Raw genomic sequence first — 14,207 nt, 5'->3', positions numbered from 1 at the left:
GCCAGTAGTTTATTTTGCCATACTGCATTTCTTGCCATTGACTGAGAAAAGATTAAGGTTGCACAGTGTGCTTTTGCATCTAGCAGTGCATGTTATGTGTTCTGATCAAATAATAATAATTATTATTATTGTAGTTAATTAGGAATGGATATAAATTATTAATAAAATCCCACAGTTCTTAAAGCTTTATTCTCTGTGATCCCATGTATGCCTACAAGAAATGTGAGAGCTCTTTCTGTTTTTTTAAAATCTGTTTTTCTGAAAACAAAGTGTGACTTTGCATTATATTGGCATTCTTAACTAATTCATGTAGTTTACAGAAGAAATCCTTATAAATGCATCTGGAGTGTATAATAATTTTTATGTTTCTGCCTGCTCTTCAGTTCTTCTTCGGAAGCATTTAGAAAAGTCAAACTCATCTAAGTGTTAAAGGTTTTGTGTTGGTGATGATATATTTTACATTAATGAAATAGCAAGTGAAAAAAAATCAGGTCTTATGAATGTTATATTGAAATTGCAGGCCCATTTTTATTAATTTATTTTAAATATTGTCGTACTCCTTTTTGGTGTTCTTTGTGGAAAGCTAAATGAAAACAGAAATAATTAAGATTCTGCAAGGGTTTGGTGAGGAGAGGAGGGAACTGGTATGAGGGAATAGAAATATGAATTCTCCCTTTTGGAAAGAGACTTTGTTTTTTACTTTGCAGGTTACTTTGAACCTAACTGAAACAAAATCTTTCTTTTTCCTTTTTCAGCCAGTGTTTGCACCTTACTTTGTTCACTAAGACATTTATCTTGGAAGATGAGGGGTTTTTATCCTAAGAAAGAGATGGGCCATGTACTACTGAATACTTTTCTCTTTCAGGTCCTGCTATTGTCTGTGTGATTGAATATATTGCAAAGCATACGATTTTAGAGAAGAACCTTTTAATTAATCTTTCTGTTTACTTAGTGGAGCCTTTGGTTAGGTTCTTAATGAGTTTAAGGTTGTTAAGGGCATGTCTTTAAAGCTATTTCAAGTGTTAACCAAATAAATACAGCACTGTAAAAATAAAGATATATCCTTATCTGTCATCTACTGAAGACATTGAAGAAATGGCAGAGACAGTTTGATGTTAGTCAGCTACACATCAAAACATTAATGAGCTTTCAGGGGTGATTTCCTTTGAGCTCTGGCACATCTGGAGAGAGCCCAGGGGACCAGAAATGACATTTCACTCTTTTGGTGACAGCACAGACATGAGTGGTGAACCATGTACATCCAGAAATACCCAGAGAGAGGTACAGCTTCATGGCAGTCTTAAGATAATAGAAGATGGTGCAAGTCACTGTCCTGCCTTTCCCTTGTGGAGCCTTGGCTGGCAGCATGGTGAGGTGCTCAATGAGCTGAACCAGAGGATGAGGTTTTTTTCTTAGGGACAGCAGACCCGTGGGTCATCAATTTGTGTCAGCTTTGAGTGCTGTAGAAGCACATAAGAATGAAGGACATACTGAAATCAAAATTGTAATAATTTTAAATTCAGAGTAAGCTTAATACAACTACACAGTAAAAAAAAAAAAAAAAGTTCAACACCCCTCTCACCTTTTCTATTTTTTGATCTTGAAAAATTTAATGCCCCTCTCACCTTTTTTATTTTTGGAGCTTGTGAACAGATGTTATTATAGCAAAATGCTAACCTGAAGAGAGTTAGTAAAAAGGCAAAGTATTCTTTCAGTGATTACATATACTAAGTTGTAACATGCTTTCCCCATCTTTTCACAGAGGAATTTCCCATCTTTTTAATTTATTTGCTTGTTCTCTTTTTTTTTTTTTTTTCTTCCTCTCTGTGTTATACTTTATTTTACAGCGGTACAGAAAAAAAGAAGGAAAAGCCTCCAGGACAGAAAGAAAAAAAAGAGGAATCTTATTCTAATGATCAAAGTCCACAAACTCAAGCATCACCTTCTCCCCAGCCCTCCTCACAGACTCTCCAAACACACAGGCAAACTCAAGAAAGCAAGAGTTCTGCTCCAGCTAAAAGGTTTTCACAGTACCACAGTACAGAACTAGAAAATTATTATAATGATACTGAGTTCATAATTGACAACAAGTCCTGTGAAATAGTTTTAATCTCGTTATCAAGTTAGTAAATGTTTGATTATTTATTTTTTTTTTTGTTGAAGAGGAGATGCATTCAATATGCATTGCTACAGAGCATATATCTAAAAAACACAGTTTTTCTTTGAGTATTTTTTTTTAAGGTTACAGAAGAATTGTGGAGTGTATTTTGTGCGTAGCCAGTATCTATATCACGTAACAGTATTTGTTAAATGCTGGTATCACTGCAGTTCATCCACTGGGAGTTTTTCTTCCCAAATTATTGTATAAAGTGACTGCAGTCTGGATTTTTTTGCTCTCCTGTCCCCCCCAACTTTTAATTCCTGCGAGGCTCCAGGATGGCTCACTTCACTTTTATTCTGATTCTCCACATGAGTCCAGTTCTGTTTGTATACCCAAATCAATGTAAATGAATGTAAAAGTTTATTTAGGATTTTCTCTGTTCCTGCTCATGTTAGTGGGAATTAGGCACAGAAAAAAAATACTTTTTTTTTTTTTTCTTTTTTAATGGCTTTTCAAAGTCAAGGAAATAGGTTTTATGATTTGGGTGATTATTTCTGAATTTCAAAACTATGCAGGTTTGGGTTTTTTGTGTTTTGTTTTGTTTTTCTGGTTCATTGTCACCTTAGTGTTTCACAAGGTATGAAATATTTTTTTACTCTTTGGCATCCAGCAAACTGAAAGAAGCTCATAAATAAGTGAAATTCAGTCCTCTGAAATTTAATGCAGTTCACAAGATTATGTTGTCGTACATTGCTCAAATCCACAGCTCTAATAAATATTTAAACTTTCACTTGACTGATGCATGTTATAACACTACATAAAGGCTCTGTCTCCATGTCTTGCACAAACTCCTAAGTTCTCCAAAGCTGAACCTGTGGCCTGTTGTTCTCCTGCCTGGTATCTCACTGTAAAGATGTTTGTCTGAAGTCTCGCTTACTAATCTTTGGCAATGTTGGGGAAAGATTTAAAATGTTTCTTTTGGTCTCTTAATGGTTTAACTGGGTTTGATTAACTTGTTTGTCACAGGATCTTTCAGCTTGAGGTGCTGTGGAAGGGTTCTTACCATTTCTAAGGCTGCAGTTCAGGATTTACTCCTGCAAAAAGCATTTCTGACGGGATGAAGTATAATATTAGCAGGACATATGAAGGCTCTTAATCAGCTGGATGAAGAATAGTTTGAGAGATGTTACTTTTGAATATGTTTTCCATGATGAAAGATGTGTGTGAAACTAATTAATTAGGGACTGCAAAATCAGCAAGTTCCCAGCTACAATAAAATTGCTGGAAAATTGTATTAGAATTCCTGGATATAATCTTCTCATAGTATCAGGCCAAACCTAGCTTGCCTTATTCATGCAAAATGTTTTAAGACATTTCTTTCAAAAAGATTGAAGCCCTTAATGTGGTTTAGAACGTGCTATCCATAAAACAGCCAAATGATAGAACTATTCTGCCTCAGAAATCAGTGTGTTTAAGCTGATGAACAGGCAGTCAGAAAAAAAAAAATTAGTTTGTTACCTCTTTAAGTGATTATTTTTCCCAAATAAATCTTTAAGGCTGGTATACCACAGCCTCATTTTTTTTCCACTTATGTAATTTGTTAGCAGTATAATGAAGTCTGGAGTTATTTTGTTCAGATCTTTATGTAAGATCATTTGGAAATGGAAAGGAATGGACATTTGGCAACAGTCTTGCTCAATTGTTTTCATTCATCCAGTTAGAACTTTTTGACTAACCTTTTTTTCCAATTTCATGCTTCAGCTTGAAGGAAGACGTAGCTCTGCTTTTGTCTCCTGCTGCTTGATCTGTCAGTTGCATCCCAATTCCAGTTATTGTTATCTTTCTATCTTGTAATTCTAAAATATTTTTTTCTTTCTTCTAGCATAAAGAAATCCTTGATTGCTGATAAACCTCACAGTGCCTGGGAGAGTCCAGATGACAGTCGTAACAAGCTACTGAGGGTAGCATCAACATCTAAATTAGTATCAAAAGTGGCAAAGAATGCAGACAAGTATGTATCAGTTTGATGCATAAAAGCAAGGGAACTTTGGAGTCACAGTATTACAAAATTGCATAATTTTGGTGCATTTATTTATGTATATACTAAGACCATTTGCATCTTCTTTTTTCTTTTCTTTTTTTTTTTTTTTTTTTTTACCAGGAGTAATTAACTTGCATAACCTGGCAATGTGTTGCTCCAGGTGCCTGTAGAATATTAAAATTAATTTGAAATGTGAATGCAGGATTTGAGACTAAGCACATTTTAATGTTGCCTGTTTTAGTTAGTGGAATTATGCGTGATGAGTTAAGATTTATTACCTAAGGCCATTATTGTGAAGCTTAGAATTGTTTAGGGTTTTTTTTTCCAATTAAAAATGCTAGCGTATTTTCTAGCAGTTAATGTACTGGGTTTGACATAATATGTACATTTCTTAAATAGATTTTAATAGTAAGAATAAACTTCTATGATTTCAGGTAGGTGTGTCAAATTAAGTACTTAACAGGTTCCAGATTGCAGGTTCTAGGCAATAGGCAAGGATCTTCTTTTCAGCTTCACCTTCAGTAGGTGATGGGCTGTAGCCCGTTGTTCCCCCCATGCTCTTCTTCAGTAGCAGATTTTCTGTTTGTGGCTTCCAGTGGAGGGGAATCCCCAGCAGGAATTAACAGCCCAAAGTAGTGACTTCTATCCCTGCCAGCACAGGGGCAAGATTTTGCTTTTTGCTGTGCCTCTACCTTGTTGACCTATATTGTGACAATTCAGTTGTCACTTGAATTCTCATTGGTACTTTTTGCCTGCCAGTTGGGCTTCCCACTTCATATTTGCACATTTAGTTTCTGGTTTTGACTTTCTTGAAAGTTTGCTGAATTTGTTGAAATTGTTGTGTTGACTTTTTAACTGCCCCCTCTTCTGCTTGCTGAGATCCCCTCTGTGTGCTGGCAGCTTCTCCCTGCTTGTTGTCAGCTGCAGGTTTCTTACATCTCCTCATTAATCTTAATTCAAATAGCCATTAACTGTTCCAAGGCAGAAGTAGCTGAAAACCCCTCCCAATATGAAAAATAAAACTCTTCACAGCTTTCAGCTTTATTTCTAGTCTTTTTAAGATTGTGTCTGTAGCTTGCATACAAGACTAGATGTCAATTACATACTTAGAGTCAAGAGTGGTGCAAGTGCATTCCTTCTTTCTTAGGAATGGGAAGAACAAAACCATCTTAAATAGATCTTGGGTGTGGATATCAGCACATTTACTTAAGAGCTTTATGCTTTCCTTGAAGAGTTCTGCAGAACAGTGAAGTGCTGTGTGTGAGGGATTATGGGTTACATATTTTGCAAGTATTTATTTTTCTTTTATAATTGGCTTTCAGTGGTGGAATTTAAAAGCCCTTTGGCAATTTAGATTATAGCAGGGTACTGATACATAATATTTTGGAATGAAAAACCCTCTGTCTTGACTTCTACTTACCAAGCTTCTTTTCTTGGTTTTTTTTTGTTACGCTACTAAACTATCTTTAAAAATGTAGTATTTACTTCAGATTTGCTAATTAACACAAAACATTTTACTGTTACTGATTATATATATATTTATATATATTTATATATATATATATATGTATATAGGTTTAGGCATGGTCAAAATAGAGGTGTGTTGTTTCATTTTTCTGCGATTCAGCTTATTTTCTAAAATATTTTTAATGTTGCTCTTCTACAGTCTCTAATGTAAGGAAAAAAAATATGTATCAGGTATCTAACAAAAGACCAGACAAGGAAAGCTTAGCATTAATTATTGTTAGAGGAAGTTGTACATTCCCAAACTGATGCTGTTGTACCTTAAAGCAGCTGGGGAAAAAATGAACTTTCAAGAATTATCAATATAGACCATCATCTGACTGAAGACATGGTATTGTCTTGCTGTATAACTTGTTCTTAAGGTCAGATTTGTAATAAAAGCAGTGTTTGCATTCAAAAGCACACATTACTACAGATTTCTTACTCTCATTCTCTGTGCCCATTTTCTGAAAGAATTGGCTGCTGTTGTGCAGAGGCATTTTTATATTGCACGTATCATTCCCAATTAAGAAACATTGGCCTAATCTGCCTGAAGTTACCCAAGTCTTGTGTAAGGGGAGAGAAATCAGCCCCTCACGTGGGCCCCAAGACAGAAATGTTTTACATATGCTTTGTGCTACCAGCTGAAGAGGCGACTTTTGTTTAGCAAGCTCAGTCTAAGCCAGCACTGAGCTGTAAATCAGACCCACAAAGCCATAAGAAATCAGAGTTCCCACGGCAGCCCATCACTCAGTGTTTTTCAGGCAAGACTGAGAATCCAGTTTTAATTTTTCATTTGGCAGTGTGGTGAAGAGTGATTCTTCCAGCAGCCAGAGATGACTTTCCTTATGCATATGCTTGACCCTTTGTCACTGTTACAAAAATTTGACCTCCATCCAGCTAAAAATACTGGATGCCACTCATACCTTTCTGCTGAATTTCAGATATATTCAAGAGGGTTTTTTATGCAATTCATTCTTCTGTCAAGGAATGTTACTCTGGTAAGAAGTAGCTCTGGTGCTGGAAATGGATATTTCTTCCCTCTGCATAAAAAAAAGGACTTTTTTTTTGTTGTTGTTGCAAGTAGTTAATGCATGGTTCTGATGAAGAAAGATGTCCTAACTGCACTCTCTGGAAGACTTTGTGTTTTACATTCAGAAATGTGGTGAAGCTCCATCTTAAATGATACTGCAACTTGATTACATTTAATCCATGTGTCCAACGGGATTAATTCTTAAAAAAATTTGTGGTGTTATGTGCTGACAGCTTATTTTGACAAGTATTAAATGCTTTGCATGCAGGCCCGAAGGTGTTTGGTAGCTTAAAACATGTAATTATCACAAGTTAGCTCTCAAAATGGATTTTTCCACGCACAAGGAATATACCCCCCAACATTTATTTTTAAAAGCTTTTTGAATTTTGTTGTTATCACAGTAATTCTTAGGAACCCTTGCCATAGGGCCAGAGTGCTTAAGTTACTCAAAAGATACAATGAATCTTATGAAATAATAAGCAAAAATGTACTACAATGAGAAAGATTAGTTATGTAGCATCCTATACTACAGAACAAGCTGAGATTGCCAAATGCAATAATGTATAAGAACTACATGGTTTTGGGTTGATAAGCATTTCACATATTATTAACAATACTATTTTGCATTTTTCCCCAGGCACAAAGATGTTATCGTCAGCCAAGGTAAATAAAACCATTTATTTTTAAATATTGGGTGAAGTTGAAAAGATTGGCTTTTGACTGGATAGTATTTCTTGTAAATAACCATACTGGGATAAATTGGGATATATTTGTGTGAAACACGGATGTAGAGCTAAAAAAACATTCATAATTAATTCAAGAATTCATCTGGCTAAATGTTACTCAAGACCTGTATAAGGATCGTTGAAAATATAGAGAAATACCTCATCAAATTGGATCCTTAGGAAGGACATAAATTTTTGGTGGGTGGTGGGAGGATTTGTTTTACTTTTGGGAAACAGAAAACATTTTTTTATTGTTTTCTCCGTGTGTATGTGCATAGAGAGAGGTTATGAAAACAAAAATCTAAACTTTTGACCCTATGTGCCAAGTCTTCATCCAAGCAGGTATGAGTGAGACTTTAGAAATAGTTTTAAGATATTTTATTTCTGTCCCATAACCAGCAAAAATGTCAACTCGTGAAAAAAACAGCCAAGGTAAGAATTAAGCTATGCCCTTTGGTTGCTTTCTTTTTAGTGCTCTCACGAGTCTTTTATTTGGCTTTTCACCACTAAAAAGCATCAATGCATGACCTCTTAAAAAAATTGGAACACTTAAATATTTCAGCTTCCTTATTATGGAAATTGATATGAATATGCACATTGCAATCTATATGGTGATTAATTAGGGGTGGTGTAAAATAAATACATGCATAATTTCCTCTGAGTGGAATGTGTGTTCAAATAAGGTTGTAGAAGTCTTGCATTGTTGCCTAAGATCTTAGATTATTAAGAACTGCCAACTAAAAGATTTGGTTTATCTCAGCTTTCTGTCTTGCCAATATTACAACATATACATACTGATTAGACAAGAACAGAGACTGAAGGTTTTAATTTAGTCTTCTAAGGTTAACAATGAATCTCTTCTAAATAATGACTTTGCACCAATGAATCTTGCATTCTGTGGCTACCTGCTCCTGCTCGCTTGTTCAGGGGGAAAAAGGAGATATTTATCTCAATGTGGTGAATGACAACAAAAGAAATCCACTCGTGTCACAAACCTGTTCTGCTTTGATTTCCTGCAAACTGTACTGAAGCATGCAGTTTCAGCACTAGATCATGTAACCCAAGTGCATGCTGTACACAACACATAGCTATGTACAGAGGTTCTGTACAGTGCCTTTTTAGCTGCTAATTAACAAATGTGTATTCTCCCAATTCTGTGCTGTAAGCAAGATTTCATTAGTACTTTGGAAATTAATATATGAAGTGTTGTAATTAAAGCAAAAAAGCCCCTTGACTCTAATTGCTTCATCTTTTTCTAATTCATAGAGAAATTATATAAAAATATGCATATGAGTGATGAGACACTGATACGGGTTGCCCAGGGAAGTTGTGGCTGCCCCAGCCCTGGAAGTGTTCAAGGCCAGGTTGGATGGGGCTTTGAGCAACCTGACCTTGTGGGAGGTGTCCCTGCCCATGGCAGAGGGGTTGGAACTGGATGGTCTTTAAGGTCCCTTCCAACCCAAACCATTCTATAATTCTGTGATTCTTACCTGATTCTTACCAAAAGTATTCTTCGAAGACCATAGTGGTGGAAGAGGTTACATAAAAGAAATGTTTCTTTTTGCTAGGTTGCTTAACATCAGCTGTGCAATGGTACATGTGTACCAAAACCACTCTTATCTACCTTTTTTCAAAAGCTAAGTTGCATATAACTAACTTATCTTCAATACTACATCTTTCCTTGCAATGTGCTTTTACGATTCTGTGTTCTGCAAAGAATGGTCCATCCTTAAGTTCTCTCATCCTGATAGTTATAACTTAAGTGTGCTCAGTGTGTACGGTTGTGTTACTCTGCAGATGACATGAGCTTTCACTGACTGGGAACTGGGTACCTCCCATGTGTGTCATGACATACTCTTTTGACCCCAATGGAAATGAAAGAGAAATACAAATATAAATGCAAAAAATCTCTCTAGAGTTTTTAAATTTCTTTTTATATGGACCCATGAGTGTATTTTCTAGAGCATGCTTGTTCATAAGGCAGTGTTAAGTTTTGTGTCACAGCTTGTTGCTGAGGGATCCCCCTATCCTTTTAAGCATAAGCTTACGAAATACTCAACCATTTCTCTGTAGTGCAGTGTCCTGCTCTGGGCAGGTGACTTGAGCCTGAGTTTTGCTGGATGGTTGCCACATAAATAAACCAATTTCCAGTTGCCACCTTGACCCAACTAGTCAGAAACTTTGAAGAGCTGCACACACAGTTAAGTGGCTCCTGGAGGTTAATCCCATGGAGCTGGAGTTGTCCTGGGCAGGCTGGGATGAAGGGCTGCCTTTGCTAATGCTGTTTGTGCAGGACCTTCCTGTTCTGCAACCCAAAGGTCTGCAAAGTTACAGCTGCTTTAAATTTCCTTTGTGGCTTGCCACAGACTCTAGCACCAGGTGAGCAAACTCTAGCACCATGTTCATTAAGTTACAGCAGCATCTCCCCTGAGCTGCTCATTTTACTTGGCTGGATGTGAAGCACTGCAGATACCCGTGGCACACACCTCCCACATCTATCATTGTGCCAATGTGCTTCCTAGAAATTGTGTGAAGAAAACTCTTGGATCAAAAACTGTCAAGATTCAAAGCAAATTACGTAAAAATACTTCTATGCCTGTATACACACACAAAAATAAATTTGGAAACACAATGAAAATGCAAATTATCATAGCAGAAGGTGTTTGCATGGAATAATAGGATGGAAGGTGACAGTTCTGTGTAGCTTAGAAAATCCTGGAATCACTTGGTTTCCTTTTTTGATTCAGCTATTCAAGAAACTGCTTTGAATCATGTCACTATAGTACAGTACCACCAAATGTAGAGAAATACATTTTTTGTGTTTAGTTCCTGGAATTGTATTTTCTAATAGCAGAAGTTACTGTGGTATTATCTCTGTGACCATCTGCACATTTGTTGTGATTTCTGTTGATAGCATTTAGTAGCTACAGAAGTGAAAGATTCTAAGAGGCACTTAAATGAGCTTCAGTAGTGAAATGCATTACCTTTGGTGTCCAAATTGGCTTTTGAGAGCAGGCAGGTAAATGTCAGCAAGACCTGGGCAATTCTCTCCTGCCAGCACAGCAGCAGTGGGGAGAGCCACAGCCTGCAGCTTCCTAGCTTGAGTTTCCGCCGTTCAGCTCCATGCCAAGGCCATGCCTGTTACCAATGTTAACATAACTTCTGTCTCTGAATGCAGTTTTGTTCCCTCAGTGCCTCTTTTTCTCCCTTGAGTTGCATCCACATGAAGGTTAGTTCTGAGCTGGAGTCTGAGTGCATTGAAGCCAAGGGAATACAGATGGGAACACTTTGGTGATGCAAATCCAATGAGGGAAGCCTTATACACACTTCCACACATTTGCTGAAAGGATTTTTGGATTTAGGTTTTTCAGCTTATTTTTGAACATTCGTTTGTTTATCCTTGTAAACCAAGGAAACCTTTTTACAGTAAAATCTGTCCCCTTAAGGTATTAAAGTTCTGTGAAAATCCAATAAAGCTGTGGATGAAATGAGCAGGTGCTCACCAAAGCCTTAAAAGGACACTAGCTAAAGCTGTTATTTAAAATTCTTTACCAGCAGGTGTTTATAATTGCCTATAAAAGCTATCTTGCTTTTTGCTTTAGCCAGACATTTTTTTAAGTATTAATCATAAAACATTCATATTTTTATACCTAGGAATTAGAGGCACAGGATATTTTAAGATAAAAGGTAACTTTTTTCACTGAGTTTCCATGTTTGACTTTGGTTTTCACTGATAGCAGCTCCATATATGAATCACTTCTTCACTTTCTATACAGTAATAAGACACTTAGAAATTTTTGGATCACAATAAAAAAAATATGTGAAAGAATTAATGAAGTACATTCACTGCATTCCTAAGTTTGTTTCTTTTTAGTTTTTACTTTATTAGTTTCCAGTACTTTTTCTTTTGCTAGTTTAACAGTGCTGTAGTTCTATTTTCACAGAACTGGTCATTTGTGAAAGACACAATGGAAAAATGGATATGGATATTCTCTCAGATGCTTACTGAAGGTAGTCATGTACCTGAAGACAAATGGAGACCCAGTCTTTGTCATTATTATTGAGTTGCTTTCTCTCGTTCAGGCAGTTATTGTAAAAAAACATAGCTACTGTCAGAAAAACAAATTGATGTTTGGAAGATTTTATAACTGATACTTGATGAAGTCAGGATTTTGTGATTTAAGCAGGAAGCATTTGGGTACAGTCTTATTGAGCTTGTGTCCTGTACTGAGTCCCAATTTTTAATAAAAAGCTAGAGTTTAATCATAGAATCACAGGATGTTGGGGATTGCAAGGGACCTCTGGAGATCATCTATTCCAGCTCCCCTGCCAGAGCAGGTTCAGCAACAGTAGTTTGCACAGGATGGCATCCAGGGAGATTTGGAATGACTCCACAGACAGAGACTCCACTATCTCTCTGGACAGACTGTTCTGCTCTGTTACCCTCAAAATAATGAAGTACCTCCTCATGTGTAGATGGAACTTACTTTGTTAAGGTTTGTGCTCATTACCTTTTGTTCTGCCACTAACATTAAACTTGAATTATTTCACTGCAAATGGTACCTGGTTTTAATACTTAGATTCTTAAGGTCAGATGGTGCACGCAAAACCAAGGGTTTGATTTATTATCTACTTATAAAATTTTAAAAAATTAATAACCAAAGATCTGTTAAGAAAACACAAGGCGAAGCTGTGAAATCATTCCAGACCAAGGCAAGTCTCCTGTGTCCTCTATTTATTTCAAATCATCAGTTGGCATTGCAGCAGCTCTCATTAGTGACAGTGCATGTCTGCTCCTCAGGTTCAGCAAGCACTGACAGAGCTCAGGCTGAGAGATGGCAGAACATCAGCCACACTGGAATTCCACTGTAACTTAAAATGTAATAGTCTGGACATGGTGGCTGAATTTGGTTGTTAAAAATTCTCTCTGTTTTTACAGCAGTGGTTTAAATTAGAAACAGATTTCTAAGCCTTTGTCCCGCAGGTTAGTGGTCCTACAGAGCTCTTGGACAGGGGCCTGAAATCAAGCAGCTTGTGGGAAAGAAGTTATTTGTAGTGTTAAAAAGCACTGGTCAAGCGACTAGAAGGTGAAGACAGATTAATAAATGTACTCTGGTTCTGGTAGTTTATTTTGCATTATTAGAAAGTTCTACTTGGCCAAGCTAATTGGAATCTTTTAGAGTGTTTTCAATTGCTTGTAATTTACTTCGAGGATAAGATTCAGATGCTAAACACAAATAGAGCCACCTGAGCTGAGGGTTTTGATGTATCAAATTGCTTTTTGATGTACCACATTGCTTTTTCAAACTGTTGAAAATAGTCACTAATAATGTCCAAGATAATATTGTTTCAACGATTACTTAAGAATTAAACTTATAACCATGTAGACAGATTTTACTCATTCACTATTATCTGCACTTTGAGATATAATACACATATATAAAAATCTAGTGTATAGTCATTAGACTTCCCATTGTGTATGTATTTGAGAGCTGAAGAGCAGTTAATTACATCACAGACTTGCTGGGCTGCCTCTTGTCTGCCTGAATAATGGTGAAGTTTGGGACTAGTGTGATACAAAGTATGTTCTAATATTTTGTCCAATTTTGTTGAAGAGTAATTGAGAATCATGTTTTTTCACATATTTGTAGAAAACAGCTGTGTATTCTCCAATGATTTCGTTGTGATGCATGTTTCTTTTGGAAACCAGGAGAATTTTGGTTTTGTTGGGTTACTGTCTTCAAATTTCTGAAGGATCTCAAGAGTTGCTTTCATGTATCCTGAATTGCTCTTCTCTGTACACATTTCTTAGGACTTCTTTGATCTCTTTTATTTCCTTCTTTCAGTTGTTATTATTTTTCTTCCAAAAAACTTTCATATTCCCCTAAGAATATGATTTACAGAAATTAATAGATTATTGAGGTGGCATTGCATGAATCTTTCTGTGCTGACCATGAAAGCTCTAATTTCAGCTTTTTGGGTGGTTTGTATTGCTGGATCTTTGCTGTCCATTACTACCTGCAATGTTTTTCATTGGTCTTACTTTCCAGCTCACTTTCCTTGAATTGCTGGGTTTAAGCCATTCTTTCAAGAGTGAATTAATAGCCATTGTTTGGAGTTAAATTTTTACTGTTATATTTATGCTTTTTTTTTTTTTTTTTTTGCTTTTTTTTGTTTGTTTGTTTGATTGGTTTTATTTTGGGGGGTTTTTTTGTTTGGTGTTTTTTGTTTTTTTTTTTTAAGGCCTGATTAAAAGCTTATTTGTGTTAATGGGAATCTCCTTTTGGTACAAGGAGGCTTTGCAGAAAATTTTTAGCCGCTTTCTACCTTTTGTTTTTCAAATCTTCATTTGCCCCTACTTCTAGTTATGGATTCTTGACATTGCATGCTTTACCAATAATTTCCTTGTGTGTCTGTTGATGAAGATGATGCATTTGATGAGGAAGACTTCTAGGGTTCCCTGTCAAAAGCAGCAACTTGTTTCACCAACATATTTATTCCTCTCTTTTCTGTCAGGTGATAAACTTTCAAAGAATCCACAATAGGTTCTTTACAACCCTGGTTAGCAACCCTGGTTGCTAACATCTCCCTCCAACCTGTTGGGACCTATTTGGCTTAGCGTTTACACAAATGAACTTAACACTGGAAGACAGCAGCACTGGTGAAATTTTACTGATTAAATGAAGCTGAGAGACCAAACAGATACAGTGATAACTGAGATTTTAAGATGTTCCCAAGGCTTGGAGTAGTTTAAGGCAATATTGAACTAGTCAAAGTGCAAGATGATGCATGGAGTAGTTATGT

At 36.3% G+C, this 14,207-nt stretch overlaps 1 protein-coding gene across 2 annotated transcripts in view; it reads left to right on the top strand.

Annotated features, from left to right (window-relative positions):
• Nucleotides 1-14,207, top strand: part of EML4 (EMAP like 4) — a 155,434-nt gene that overhangs the window by 99,442 nt on the left and 41,785 nt on the right. For both annotated transcript variants that reach the window (XM_030447726.1, XM_030447724.1), the window contains exons 4-7: nt 1,848-2,021; nt 3,984-4,112; nt 7,316-7,341; nt 7,803-7,835. In XM_030447726.1, the coding sequence (XP_030303586.1) occupies nt 1,848-2,021; nt 3,984-4,112; nt 7,316-7,341; nt 7,803-7,835 (362 nt within the window). The remainder of the gene's footprint in view (nt 1-1,847; nt 2,022-3,983; nt 4,113-7,315; nt 7,342-7,802; nt 7,836-14,207) is intronic.

Source organism: Calypte anna, chromosome 3 (genome assembly GCF_003957555.1).
Source record: "Calypte anna isolate BGI_N300 chromosome 3, bCalAnn1_v1.p, whole genome shotgun sequence".
NCBI lineage: Eukaryota > Metazoa > Chordata > Aves > Apodiformes > Trochilidae > Calypte > Calypte anna.
This window is presented reverse-complemented; position numbering and strand designations above follow the sequence as displayed.